The following is a 15,338-nucleotide window of genomic DNA, read 5'->3' on the forward strand; positions in this document are numbered from 1 at the left end:
CTGTTCAAATATATTTTATCGGTATACGACTATGTCACCAAATATCGTGTCTTGGAACAACGAGAAAATGTTGTTTGCAAGTCGGTCTTTTAACAACGGTCGTCGAATCATATAATTTTGAGTCACGAAAGATATGATCGAAAATGCCTCGTTTTCTGTACACATCGTTAGTATATCTCCCGGCGTTGTGCAGGTTCTACACTTAAGGAAAGTTTCGGGAAACTAAACACGGATCGTTGACCCAGATTTCTTATTTGGTACGCACACAACAGTATCTGGTTTAACCTTAGAGGATGTTTCGTGTTTTCTTATCATCATTCACTTGCAATAGCAACTGATCACTGTATCGCGAAAGATCTGCCCTATTTTGGCCTGATACGCGCATATGACATCACAATGCCAGGGGGTCTTGGCGAAGTTTCAAATCGCAATTTATAAATCAATGTAATCGACCCGCGAACGTAGACTGTTGGTGTTCAATCTCTACTAACGTAGTACTGCAAACTTTATTCAACCCGTTTTCATATCACAATATAAATCTCTATTCACTCATGTAGTTTATCGTGTGTTTCCATTTAACGGTAATCGAATTTAGAATGATTCATTTATTGCTATGCCTTCCATGACGCGATAAGAGGTCGCGGCTAATCGCGCTATGTCTTTTTGACTTTCGGGACTAGAATTAACCTTTTAATTACTCTAAATCCCGTGTACTGTAAACTGGTTTAGCTTTTTAAATGATGCCATTTTAGCGAGGGGAACGAAGCGGCGTGGAATTTCTTTTGGAGAATGACAAAATATTTGTGTTTGTTTTCGGGATGAATCCATCTTTACGACCGTTCGTAAAATGACCGCATCGCCGAGAGCGACTTTTCGCTATAATTTGAATTCGCAAATTTTCGGCACTCGCCGGTAATTTTGGGGAATTCTATGTCAGGCGCGTGCCATCGAGATTTGCGAATTGACCAAATTGGCCGAATTGGCCTTTTGAGACTTCTATCCTTGACTGCTAAAATATTTCTACTTGGATGATGCCTCGGATTTATTGAGATGTTACAGTATATTGGCTTTGTCCAAAAATATCAATTTATATTTCAGCGTCGCCTATTGTCGAAAGGCCTCGGGTGAGAATTACGGCAACAGTGGGTCAACCGCGTCTTCTCATGAAATGTGGTGCCGAAAGCGCCGACCCGCTGCTGATCAATTGGAAATATAACGGTAATAATTCAAATATGATCTCCACGCAATCCCAGATATCGAATTATTTGACAATACACTGTCTATATTCCGTGTACTGCACGATTATCAGTGCTCGCAATAAGCGTTGGAGATGCGTCTAGCTGGGAATTACGCGCCGGTCATTTTCTTGTTAGTACCGAAGAGATTACGAGTACCCCGTGATTTCATTTGGAGTGCTTTGGACTCGGCCTTTTCTTTGATCTATTTCCCGCTTCGGGCACGCCGTTTGATGTTTATTTACTCACCCGGCACGCGTTCGTACATGCGTATTCCGCACGTTTGAAGGATTCTAGCCTTGCTGCGTAGCACTATTTATGGAGGTGTACATTTGTACAAGTCTCCTTAGTCGCCGATCAAAGAAATAGTTTGGAATGCCCCAAATAGTTGGGCTCGTCGAAAATTTGCTCTCCGCGTCTCGAATACTTGACCTTGGAATCTTCAGCACCCCGTCAGAGTCGATTTGGAAGGACCACCTACTGTAAAAGCCACGGTATCTAGGTGTCGGGCGATGACGTATGGCGATTTTTGAGAAAATTAAACTCCAATGGCATCGGTGAAAGCTCTTTAATAGTCACAACCCCAAACTATGTCAACAGTCTCCAAAGGTCATAACGTGAACTTCAACGCGATTGCAGCCTTACGTTATCAAGCACTTGACGTTGTTGAGCTTCGCTGTCTGGATAGTGTAACGAGGTTATGTTACGTCACAATGTCCTACAATCGGTCGTCCAAGAGCGAGCGAGCGAGCGAGCGCTGTTGGCCATTAGATCCCTGCCGATATACACATCTTCCCCGCATAACCCTGCTCATACTTAACATTTGCTGCGTTGTCACAGGAGTTGCGATTCCAATCGCCAATCCGCGTATCCGAAAAACGTCAGACGATCATTTGCGAATAAAAAACGTAGGGCCTGAAGACGCCGGGACCTACACTTGTGTAGCGAACAACATTTACGGACACGTCGAGCAAGAAATCAAACTCGTGGTGAACGGTGAGTAGCATGCGCAATATGCGCATTGAAAATTTGCTGGGATTTTTGTATCGCAAATGATTTCCGAAAATATATCAAATATGCCGAGATTCTCGCGTCTGTATTCTGTAGTACCAATTTACGTGTGTGCCGTAATATAGTGGTTCTCAACCGCCGGTCCGTCAAATGTATACATATTTTATTCTACATTGCAAAATGTCAGAGATTGCCTGTTAATTAGAGACATAAAACACCAAATGTTAAACTGTTTTAGATGCTGCAAGCATTGTAGCAAATGTTAAAAAGTGGCCTGCAAGTCGGTTAAGGCCAGTAATTATATGTGAAAATTAAGAAAACCAGTCTAATTCAGAGAGACACATAGGCTCCGAGAGACATTTCACAGTATAATAAAATATACCAAATAGCTAAGTGAAATTTGTTTGAAAAGAAACCTATCAGTCAAAATCGAGTTGTTGAGTTGGCGATTTTAACAGGACTCGCTCGACCGCGTATAACGTTTGTAATATCAAAAAGACAGCGGGAAATTTCTCATAAATTGGAGTTCAAATTCTTTGTTTGGAGTCCAGTTTGTTGTAATTACATTATGGATTGATTTTGATGTCAGGCAGTTCACCGGTCCGCAACATTTGATTCGAAATTTGACGAGCTAAGAAACACTGCCGTAAGACACATACGGATTACTTTTTAGTGTGCCGTTAACTCTTGAAAAGAGGCACCCGAAAAGTCTTCGAGGTAATAAATATTATTATACAATGAATATTGTATTGAAAGCTGGATTACTTTTTGTTGGGCGGATTATTAAAATTGACTAAATTCGAAACGCCTCACTGCGCTGTCTATACCAGTTGCTGATAATCAATACCCTACACCTTGCATGACTTTGGGAACCCATATCGATACGGTGGTCGCACTCACACAGGACCCGAGATCTTGTGGTGAAACGACGTTTTATTGATGACGGTAATTTTATATGTCCCGCTAATTAGCTCGCGACCGAAGTCCCCGTCGCGATAACTCGGCTCCGTTGATCCATGAAGTAGCTTTCCTTTTCCTGCGCCCCTTGAGTTCACAGTGACATAACGAAAAGGTGCATTCAATGAGCCGTGCGCCGGCAAGCTCGATCTTACTCACGCTTATCTAGCCTCGCGCAATTTCGGGTAAGGTCCGGACGATACTGTCATCGCGGCGTCACGTTTGCATTAATCACCGACAAGTGTTGCAGCTGGCAGTACCAGGATGAGGATCTCGTATCGTTGAATCGGCGTGGTTGATCAGAGCGACAGCACTTGTTTCGTATACTTTATATGCAGTTGATCCGAAATTTTCGGATGCATCTTCGCGAATAACGCAAAATAACCAATGGCACTACAATTACGTGCAATTTTCGAAATACAAGGGCTCTTTTGTCCAGTTGTCACAATTTCGCACATATAAAGCGATGCAAGCATATTCCAAAACTATACTTCCCATACCTTACGTAAACCGTTTTGCCAAAAAGAGACCGTTAAGTAGAAGTGGAAGTAATCTTGAGTTAGTAGTACAAGTACGCGAAATATACTTGATTATACTCCGAAAAAGCAGGAGTAATTAGTGATAGATCGCCTCTGGTGACACTAGTTATCGTGAAATCCGATATGAACTTACATTTGATATTATTTAGTAGGCTGTCTTACGTATATCAGCTATATGTATCTGAGAAATTCCCGGATTTTCAACAATGTTTCGCTCGATTAATAAACAAACGAATAGATAGATCATAGATAGATAGATAGATCATTTATTAAATTCGTCTCACCAGGAAAATTTGAAACATTCAAATAATCGGTATGGACAGGGAAGGGACGATACGACCAAGAAGTCAATGCATGCAAATACAATGCATAAGTTGCGAAAAACGTGTTGGAAATACGTTTTTCTGTGATTTTTTTTGAAAAGTCGATCGATTTAGAATACCGCTGTCGGATACATTCATCGATCCGCCGACCTTATGTTTGTGCGTTGACGCATACGTTCTCCGTTGTCCTCGCGTTGCATGTAATAGCCCGGTATCGTCTATAATGACCTCCCTGAAGAGTTTCATATGTCTTGACATCATTCGGTGACAGTGATATTCAGTATTGAATTACTGTCCAAATTGCATTTCGCCGCTATATCCATCGCCCGACCCGAGTTCCGTAATTGTACAACGGCACTTTTCAAGGAAACACTACACGTTTGAAAACGATAATGGCGCTATTCGTTCGCTGTTCGCTGTTACGGCCGTCGTATCGAATGCGGAATTGAAACGCGATACGCGAATATGTAGTAATTTGCACCCCTAGCCCCTTATCATAGTCGCATAATCCGACTCAAATTTCGATATTCCAATCCGGAGGAATATGAACGAAATGCAAGAGATGTTACGCGCTACGTAACTATATGACGTCATACTATTAGTGACGGCACAAGGGCTGTAATCTGAAAATTATAGAGAATTGTATTTTCTTGCTGTCTGTATACTTGTTAACGGTGCTGCCAGATTTTAAGATGCTTTTTCCCATGCCCTTTTCAATTTGGAGTGGACACTTGTAAATTACGGGAGGTTATCTTATTAGTTCTTCTCGATAACCATTCACGTAACGTCAAGTCCTGCCCGCGCTGCACGGTGTTTTATTGAGTTTATTGGTGAGTGTCTCTTGAAAGTGTTGACGAGTGGCCCTTCAGGCTTGCTGGCAACACTGGAAAACAAGATCCCGCGGTGTGCTGGTATGTGGGTCGAGAATGGTGTGACGAAAATTGGAATTCATGACGCCTGGCGTTTCTATAACTTCGTTGAAGCATCCAGTACTCGGCTGCGAAATAGAATTCCGGTAGCTCCGCTGATACATAGAATACATAATACAGTCTGCTTTGCAAGACTTGTAAACAGAGATAATGCTCCGCAGTTAAAGCTTCTTACTTGTCGCGATCATGCGATCGCTGTACAAATCAGATATCAGTCGACACGGATATTCCTCGCTAAAGTTTCATAGTAGCGCCGCATCTTTCATACTGTGTCACTATCCGCTCAAGTGCCTACTCGAAACGCGGATCGCATGTCCGTTTCTCATGAGTTATTCACCGACGTGTTTTTCTTAACTAGATGTCTAATTGGATCATATCTATGTGTTCCCATACGCTGTCGCATGCCTTGTTGGTACTAACAAAATAAAGGGCGCTTCGTGATGGATTGATACCCTGGATGTGTACATCTGTGTTGATGACTGTGTTGTGTGTGTAACTTCCCGATACTTATCCACTCGTGAGCGAAAATCTTCTCGTGAAGTATCCGAGCTTTTCTATTGCGAACGCTGCAGTGAAGTTGCAAAAACACGAACGCTATTATGCTCGCTTTTATTGCTTATTTTTGGAAAATGGCTCATTTCTTTTCAAACGTGTGTGCAATCTGTGCATTGTGATTTGAAATTTTGCTTTATACTAGCCTACTTATATTTCATTATTATGCAAATGAAATATTTATCCTACTTTTAGCGTGTCGTTTTGATAGTGCAAACGTTATCTGCTTATTGCGTTTCTGTGTACCCACCTGTTGACTCGCAAACGACCCGGGGTGTATGGTGCGGAGCTTTTCCCATCAGGATAATCCCGCACCCGCGTGTTTGCCCACCTTCCGTCTGTGCCAAGAATACGGATTTAAGGATACGGAATGGTTTGAAATTTAACCCGCGTAGTTGCGAAAATCGACTTCCCATCTCTTTTAATCCACCCCGACCCTACGTTATCAGTGTTTCATATACAGATACAAGAGCATCGCTTCCTTTCGGAGAACAATTAGTCTTCCACAGCCGACCGCGCGTGCACTTGTGCAGATAAAAAGCGACCGTTTAGATATCGATTGGATAAAACAGTCCGAAAGAATAGTCCAGTCGGTGATTAATTGCGTTTTAATAAATCGTGTCTTTGAAAGGGTTACGGTTGATTAGAGGCCACAATGAATGCTTTCGTCTCGTGCGCGAATGATCGCCTAACTATCAATTCAATTGACCGTGCTGTTAAGATCGAGGCTTCATTAGTTTTATGATGTTACACTTGCGCCTGGCTGAGCCGTCCAGTAATGTCTTTGATAAGTTGCGTTACGTAGTTGTCGCATACCGGCGTTACCCGATGCGTGAAAAACGATAACGAGGGTTTGATGGGTCGCTAGCAAATATATCAAGCGAAACGTTCACTTCGTTAAATATTTTGTTCCCGTAATGTACCCAATCGATCTAAGTCTTAATCCGTCTTTCGATATCGCCACACCTCGCTCTCGTCAGCTGCGCGAATATCAACACATTATTCCGAAGCAATGCCGCAGAATACGGGAAACGCGTGGAGGATTCAGAACTGTTAGACCCCTTGCACAAAATTCCTATGTTATACAATATTCATTCACAAGCCATATTCCGTACGTTAACCGGTTTCGTATAGGTGAGGCATTTGTATGTTCAAAATGTAGCGCTGTTTTACGGCAATTCAATGAGAATTGTATTAAGTTTACACTTGTACTACAAGCTGAAATAAACATACCAAGACATTTTGTAACATTGTTTCGCCTTGCCCGAGAGCAAAATGCATTGGATTCTCCCCCACAAGTCTATAACGATCAGCAGTGTGTTCGGATCTTCGGAACTTCTGTGTTATGGTCATATTACAATGCGCGGTACATTCGGCGAAGCGACGCGACCCTGTGAGTCAACGGGGTTTGTGGGTAAATTGCAGGGTGCAAGTCTGCCAAAATATACAATGACATACCGCACGATTTTAATGTATGACTAGTTCGCACAATAACAACATGTGATGCCAATCATACGATAGGATTCGTTGAAAATGCGGCATACATGTCGAATATACGCTTCGGGAAAGTAGCCCAACTAGTTGGACCCGCAGTGAATCGCCCTTATTTCAAAGTTGACCCTTCACAGCGTCTCCGTTATTGTCGCAGCTTTGTAATACGGATGCAACAAATCGCTTAACACGCCTAAGGCTATTTTTGCTACTATTAACTTTGCAATGCCAGCCTTATTACGCTTTATCCTAACATTCATCGCCATTTTGACAGATATATGTGGAGTAATTTGTCCCGGCAGTGGGTGGCAGTATTTGGCACGTGTCTTTGTCTTCGAAAGCTCGTAAAACGATGTAGTGTAAGGATATCCTTGTGGCAGATTACATCTTTTATCGCGCTGATGTTGACCCTGTAAAGGACGCCGGTGTTTACGTGAATGTAGTGTGCTATCGTCTTTCGTGAAATGATATCAAATCCCAGTTTACGTGTAAAATAATTCGTGTATTGCTGAATGTTTTTCCGACTAGACCAAAAGATCCATACATTGACTCTTATTCGTTGGAATGCATAATGACTCTTTCGGTGTTTTATATGACTTTGGAACTATAAGTGTTTCTTAATGAAAACAGCATTCCCGGGAAATTACATTGTGACATCTCTAAATCTGATTTGTGTGTGGATGTGAAAATTCCTTTTCATGCGCATGCGCATAGTAATGGTTCTTCATTAACCGCATTTATACAAACCAGATCAACAACCGAAATAAAAACGCTGCAAGTTACGTCCCAGTCATCATTCCATTCAAATGACTTATATTCCGAAACAGGCGTGTGGTGCATCCGAGGCTATCAATGGTATTTGGATGCCGGCTCTGCAGCGGTATTTTGCATTTCGCGGGCGTATAAACTCGGAAGTATATCTTGTCCGAGACACGAAAACGCCTCGCTTATACACAGACCTTGACTTATACAAGCGAAATATTCGCTCCAGATCATATTATTCATAGATACGCATCTAACTTCCCGGACATGAAACAATAATCGATCAAGGGTCGGCTAACATTTGATACCTTAGCTTGACTTGATCGCTATCAAACTTCGCAAAACTTCGTAAACAACGGGTCCGTTACATCAACGCGTCGCGTATCGGAGACTTATCTTGAACTAACTGACATGAGCTATAGGTCGTTATGCGTGTGATACAGAGCACTGCAATTTAAAGATCACTCCTCGTCGCCAGGGAAATTCTACGAGGTATCCAATCGCGCCTTCGGGAGGGACCTGATTGCGGAATCGTTGAATTTGTGACGTCATATTGAAACAGTCACGGCATCTTTAATTGTCAGTGATATTTTTCCCGGACTTTTTTGGGCTTTTCTTCGAACTTGACTGTCATAATACTTGTTGTAATGAAGCTGGTCCGCAAACGGACAAGGGTGATGTAAAACAGTCGTGTTGGGTTTCCATACGTGATGAACTCATACGCTTAGGTGCTAACTTACGAGATGCAGACGCGAGTGAAAATTTGAGTCGATTTTCATTCTTGCATCATTGTAATTGAAATGCATTTCATTAATATGCAAAGCGCTGTCATCGAAATGTACGAGGTTTCATGACTAACAAAATGAAAGGTATTTCTATACTCTAGTAACCAGTACACTCGTTGTTACTGTAGTTTACGAAATACAGTATTAACTACGATTAATAATAGTTTGCTGTCACGCTCTATGGAAGCAATCCAATAATTAATTGAGGGGATTATATCATAAAGGCGAAGTAACCACCTGACTAACAACTCATCCCGTTCGCGCAACACCTGAGATTAAGTTACTGGTGCAGTACTCTTATTTGAATGAGTACCAGCACCGGAAGTAGATTTCCGAACAGTATCTATCGCTCATAGTATTGCAGCCAATAGTTTTTGTTTAGCAATGATCATGGGGAACACGTATCCATTTTTATGTTTTCGGAAAATCAATAATGCAATATCCATTGCGTAGCACGATGTAAAAGTGTCGCACATATAACGCGCAAGTGCACGGCGGCTTATAATGTCCTACTCAAACATCTAATCTCTCATCAGAGATTACAAGACACAAAGGACCCGAGTATAAGACAACCAAATTGCTCCGCGAAATGAAAAGAAAACGGGAGTGCACGGTTTCGAATGCAGCCTCCGAGTCTTATTAACATTCCAAATCGGTGATCTCTGTGTATTAGGGCAACTTGTAATCTCCGGGCTTTCTGTAATCCGCGGTGGCTGCGCGAATAAATCCTTTCCATTCGAGTGGGAAAATAGAACAGATTGTGCAGGTCTTAGTTCTGCTACTAGGGAGGCTCCGGGCTTAATCGACAATCAAACGGTAGCGACACAGTGACAAAAGCTAGATTTTCTTCTCGGATGAAATTCGAAAATGCCATGAAATCTAAATTACGAGCTACAAGAGCATCCTGTTGCGATCGGCATTCACGAATCCCACAAATCCCTTGTAAACTAATGCTAACACAGAAGATAACAATCCGCTTCTCAGCGTGAAGCTTGAGCTCGATTTCCTGCTGGTGGAAATTATGATGTAATACTTCTTACCGCTGGAAATATGGCTTCCAAGTAAAACGAAATATGTGTTCGGATCAACGGGCATGCCCAAGCGACTTAGCGTTTACGGGTATCTTTTTGTTTTGGGGACGTACTTCGTATCAAGTTCACCAACGAGATGAAGTTGTTGGCGGTGTCATGACACCAGTCGCAGTTGTGACCCAAAACTGGTGACGAAAGAATTCTATGAACTAAACTGCGAAGTTTCAACGATTTCCAGAATTGCCACCCATGTTGAAATTTGGTAATGGCGTATTAAATTCACAATGCTATTTCGCGTGACGCGTAAACTTGGACTTGAAAACGCACATTGCATCAACACATTCTCAAATAACGCCTCGTTGTTGCCTGCAGTATAGTTTTCCCACAACGGTACATATCGCCAATGGTGTTCGTAATCTGCTAAGCGTGAATTGAACACCAATGTCCAATACCTATGACCTTGGGACATGTATATGACCTATGTGTAGGTGGTATTACAGTACAATAAAACCAATTTTAACAGAGCTATTTCTAGTAAAATATACGGTATTGTTATTTCGCGTGAATTTACGGGTACGTTTATGCATCAATTTATGTATTACTGTTACTAAGTGGGTCAGATAATACTAGAATTATTATATAGTGCTAAACTATAAGTACCTATAGCTATGTATACAAGTATTCTGTTTATTCCCGTTGACAAAGAAATAAATCTCTCTCTCTTAATCGTATGAACAGTCTGGTTGGTGTGTCTGCGTCTAGAGATCTATGATAACAAGGTTGTTGTGTTGGAGATACAGAGTATAGTATACAGTCGATTGTCAACTGTCTATAACCGCAACCCGTGTATTCGCTACCCCACGGCTGCAGCAGTGCTGCAGTACCAATACTTTGCGATTATTTGTCGCGATTGACGGTCTTTGTTCAGAACTGCCAATAATTTCGACCATTGTAGTAATAACTAGCATGGTTGCTAGGATACATATCCGTTATTTATAACCCGCTATGTCGTCACAAGTAATTTTATCCCTATTACGTTAATAATCGTCACTATTTGAGTATTTACGACGTGACTATGCACAGTTGATATTGAACTGAATCTGATTGGTATTGGTCGTAAATTAGATAAATACACAACGTATCCGTACGACTAATCTGCAACATAATATATAGATCTGGTGTCATTATATGTTCCGGGCTGTTTGTTATTCTTTTCGGCGGCGTGACCATTCCGACGACTTATCGCGCAACATTGTATATTTATTTAATCTCAATCCGAGCACGGCCTGATATATATTTAATTCGATGAAGACAGGTTTACGACTTACATATTCGTATCCAGCGCCATAATGAGCCGTTTTTGTTGTCGATTACCGCCGCCGTGGCAGGGATTGAAGCCGAGATACCGCAAATGGATGTTTTCTTAACGATATTTACAGCCATAAAGGCCTTCGTGTTTATCCGATCGCGTAGATCTGCCGTCCGACACCGGTGCTGGGAATTTCTGACGGTGTGTTTGTGCGCCACGTCGTATTTTATCGCTTGCATCGGAGCGCCTTTCTTTTTATCCAGCTCATAGTCGTGTGCGTCTGGAAATATCGTGATATGTAAATTTTATCAATCAAATCTTTGATATGTCCCCGTAATCCGAGAACGCTTACTCCCGGGTATCATACGGTCATTATGCTCAGTTCTATTTTTCTAACATAATGTATCATATTCTATATCGTCTGTTCGTCTCAGGGATATCCCTGGTTCGTCTGTATGACGTTAGCGATACAAAAGTGAAACCGATATTTTGTCACGTGACCGCTCTAAGAAGGAAAAACTTCGAGGATTCGTTACTGCTTCATTTTGACGTCATAATATTTCGAACCAACAGGACAGCAGCGATAACACCCCGGCGTGCATGCTGCTTTATTTTACAATTTAATATCAACAAATATTTCTATTTATTTCCTCTCAATACATTGTCACGCTGTGGGCTATAAGCAACAAGCTGGTCTTGGCGTCTTAAAATGCATAATGAGCGCAAGCCTATACACGATATATTCGAGGACCTCATTAAATTATCACTGCAGCGTTGTGTACCGTTCATTGAGAAGAGATGGTGTACTCCTTCACTATTAACTCACCCGCGTATATTGTATGACCAGGTGGAGTGGTCCATTGTGAATTTAGTTACCAACCATCGTCCCATTGTTCTTATTTGTTGGCTGTTGTGTTAATGGGTGGAGCTTTCCATTGTCGGAATCGGTGCGCATTATTTTGAAATTATTCGCACACACGCTTCATCGGCAATGTGTGCCCCGGCTCATATCCCCTTCCTATACATCGTTCGAAATCCCCCGTATACGGTTTCTGCCTTGTTTATTTGCTTTCGAAATCAGCTTTGTAAAACGAAGACCAATGTGCGCCAACGGGTGTTTATCGAGGCTGTTTAAGTCGCCATTAACTCGGCGGTTAATCTTCGCTTATCGCGCCCCCGTTAATCTTAACTTGTCTTGCTTGCTCGAAGGGGAATTGTTTCAATTTCGGGAAGTTCGGTGAGGGATCACGGCTCTTTAAAACCGACCGCATTGACGTGACACTGGCTAATACTCGTATATCGAACTGCGTATGTCTGAACCATGTATTCACAACATTCATGAGAATACGAAGCGTTCAGGTTCGTGGCCAGCACGGACAAAAGAGTCCGAGGACGCGTGAATTACTTCCTACTATTTTTTCTCCCTTGATTCATCTCACTATGACATGTATAAATGGCAAATAATGTTTTCAAGTCAACGGTATATTGACAGCGCAAGGTCTCCATAACTTTCCGCGGTAAATGTCGAATGTTTACTGAGAACTCATAAAATTTGCAATGAACACAACAGCTATTGATGGATTCCTTATTCAAAATCACCAATTCAAATTCCGATTTAGCACTATATTACAAGAAAAATCATTGCGATACAGAGTAACATCTTTGAAGTAATAGTATGGCCGCCTTATCTACTTGTTGTAATAATCCATACAGAGATTGTAGACTTGATTGACCCGATGTACCTTACCTCGTTTTGTTTCAATTCATAATATGAAATCGGTAATGGCACTTTTTCCTGAATTCGGGGACCCGGCGCAAAAGCGTTCAATCATTAAAGCACCCAATGTCACATGAGATTACCGCTTCGCATCCGCGTAGCCCAAGGGCAATCATCTTGGCAGGGCTCATCTGCGTTAATCCTTTGGCAAACTTGGGAATAAAACTAACCGCTCGGTGAAGATTGCTCTGCGCCTTGTCAGCGCTTTGCTTGTTTGATAAGAATTGGGTTACTTGCGTCTCGCTATGAATGATGGGCTTTATCAGTTGTCATCTTATCTGGTGATAAATGAGCTGAGGTCTTCACCGTGTCAGGTGAACGCCGCATACCGATATGGCAAAATGTGCCAGATAATGTCATTATTGTTCAAGCGCAGTGTCTCGAATGTCACACGGAATGATCTTAAAGTGCAGATTATCCGAATTTTGTTTGCCCTGGTTTCATGAATTGTCAATTACGACCATATATCATTTGATGGTTATCCGCTGAAACATATTTCTCGTGAATTCTTGCGTTGATTATTTTGCAATAAGGCGTATACGGTAGCCTAATCAAACTAAGTGCCGTGTTGAAGTGGCTGTGCAAATTATTTTTAGATTTCTATTGCTATTTATCAGCGAACCCTTCCCAGTTGTTAGTTTATAGGCGGGAAATTGCTTTCGGAACGTGTTCGCATGGTTCTCCTACAACTCAATTCTCCTGCTTAGTACAAATTTTGTAGACTACATTGCTTCCTTATCATATCCAATGTACAAATTTGTACGTGTATACGTGAATGATACTTTGGGGTTCTTGTGTGCCATGGTGATGTGACTGTGAATCCAGATAATCAATATCTACCTTACATTGAAGGTAGAATCACTATGATACATGCATGTCCTGTTGGGGTTTGCCATGCGAAGGTAGTGACTGTATTTGGCTTGTTATGTGACCCAACAAAGGGTTGAAAATAACGGTCAACTGTGTTGTACATCAAATCCTTTCTGTAATTAATAAACTTTTTGTTGTTGCTTGTACAAAACTTACACACGAAAAAGTACGAGTGTACGTCGTTACCACTACCTCTGGCTCCAGACATCTTGTGCAATACGGGTTCGTGCCTCTGGTCATTTCTGGCACTTTACGTACGGTCGCGTGTACTTATCGCGAGCAATGTCGGAATGCATTATTGATTCTTCAATCATCGTAAAAGTCGATATCGACGCGGAAAGCTAGAGTTTAAAATACTTGATAGTCGCCAACCACTATTTGTTCATCACATGCCTCGCTTTTACCCAGCCAAGTCGTTTCGATTTAGTTGCATCTTACATGTTTCCTCACCACGTGTGGCAGGTTAAAATCGGTCTCATAGCACGTTATATAGGCCGCGGTGACAATACAATCCGGAGCGTGCTCGTGATGTATGTAAATACCCTCAACAACTAGACGAGTTTATGAAGGGAAGGTCACAAAAAATTGTCCACGCCTTCTTATTTATTTTCAAACAGCATCACAATCGGAGTCGATTGATAAAGATCACACGACACCTACCGTACCATAGAATATGTGCACCGTTCAAAACTCGAGGGCCGGATTATCCTTCCTATTATGCTCGCCTCATACTTGGTGTACCGTTTCGTATTGTTTGCTATGGGAAGCGACCTTTATAAATTGACACCTGATCCCAACACTCCATGGGAGATTTCGTATCATCCGTTTGAGTACGTACGCGATGAATAACTGCGATAACGAATAGGAGAAATCTCGTCGTCTACTTGGCGGAGTGCATACGGTGCTTGAGTTCAATAAGTATCCCGTAACTTGAATGTATTGAGTCACGCACAGTCAATGAATTATTATGAATCCGTCACTGGCTTTATGATATATCTAGTTTCAATAGTATAGCAATCGTCTGTAAAGAATTGACTTGATGTTACGTAGAGACAAATTGAGTAGGTTTAATCTGCGATAATTTTACGCGTGACACCTCAAAGTATAGTCCAAACATGACTTGATACCAAAAATATTCACATTAGGCTAATGCAGTGTGTAATCCGACCGCGAGACAAATTCGATTTACGTTCGAGATTTGATGGAGATGAGATCGGTGGATTTGCGGCATGCTTTCTAGAATTGGTTTCTATAATGTTACATAATGTTTGTTGATAGATTTAGATGTCTTTTGTGGCGCAGTCATTTTCTCCTGACGCGTTGCGAACATGACTTTTCACTCTCCGTGTTTGTGGTTTTGTGTGTTGAATATCTGCGTCTCTTATCGATATGATATTAATGACTTCAAAGCGGTTTTGTGCGTACTGCAACTGAGTATATCCAGTGATTACCCACCCATGTTCATAACTTCAACTGTTATAGTATTGTCTAATTCGTTCTTGTACTGTTTCGATATACGATTCCGTTGACTTCGTTCGGACTCTAGAGACAATTCTTTTGTTACGTCACACATGCGTCATTGTTTCCCTTTCGTCTGCGACATATCTTCCCGTATCAAGTTTAGTGTTAAGTAATGTGGGGTTATAGGACACGAGATATCCCAGTGTCTTGCCATCTATGCGATACCGAATGAATCATGAAGGAGTAACGGTGCTGGTGACCTCGATCGACACGCGCTAGCGACCGTCAAAGGTGCCGGTACATTAC

At 41.8% G+C, this 15,338-nt stretch overlaps 1 protein-coding gene across 2 annotated transcripts in view; it reads left to right on the forward strand.

Annotated features, from left to right (window-relative positions):
• Nucleotides 1-15,338, forward strand: part of LOC145454630 (fibroblast growth factor receptor-like 1) — a 31,789-nt gene that overhangs the window by 4,913 nt on the left and 11,538 nt on the right. For both annotated transcript variants that reach the window (XM_080332619.1, XM_080332620.1), the window contains exons 3-4: nt 1,099-1,218; nt 2,076-2,231. In XM_080332619.1, coding sequence (XP_080188745.1) covers nt 1,099-1,218; nt 2,076-2,231 — 276 coding nt within the window. The remainder of the gene's footprint in view (nt 1-1,098; nt 1,219-2,075; nt 2,232-15,338) is intronic.

This window comes from Botryllus schlosseri, chromosome 13 (assembly GCF_051294905.1).
Source record: "Botryllus schlosseri isolate E-star chromosome 13, Bs_hap1, whole genome shotgun sequence".
NCBI classification, from domain to species: Eukaryota; Metazoa; Chordata; class Ascidiacea; order Stolidobranchia; family Styelidae; genus Botryllus; species Botryllus schlosseri.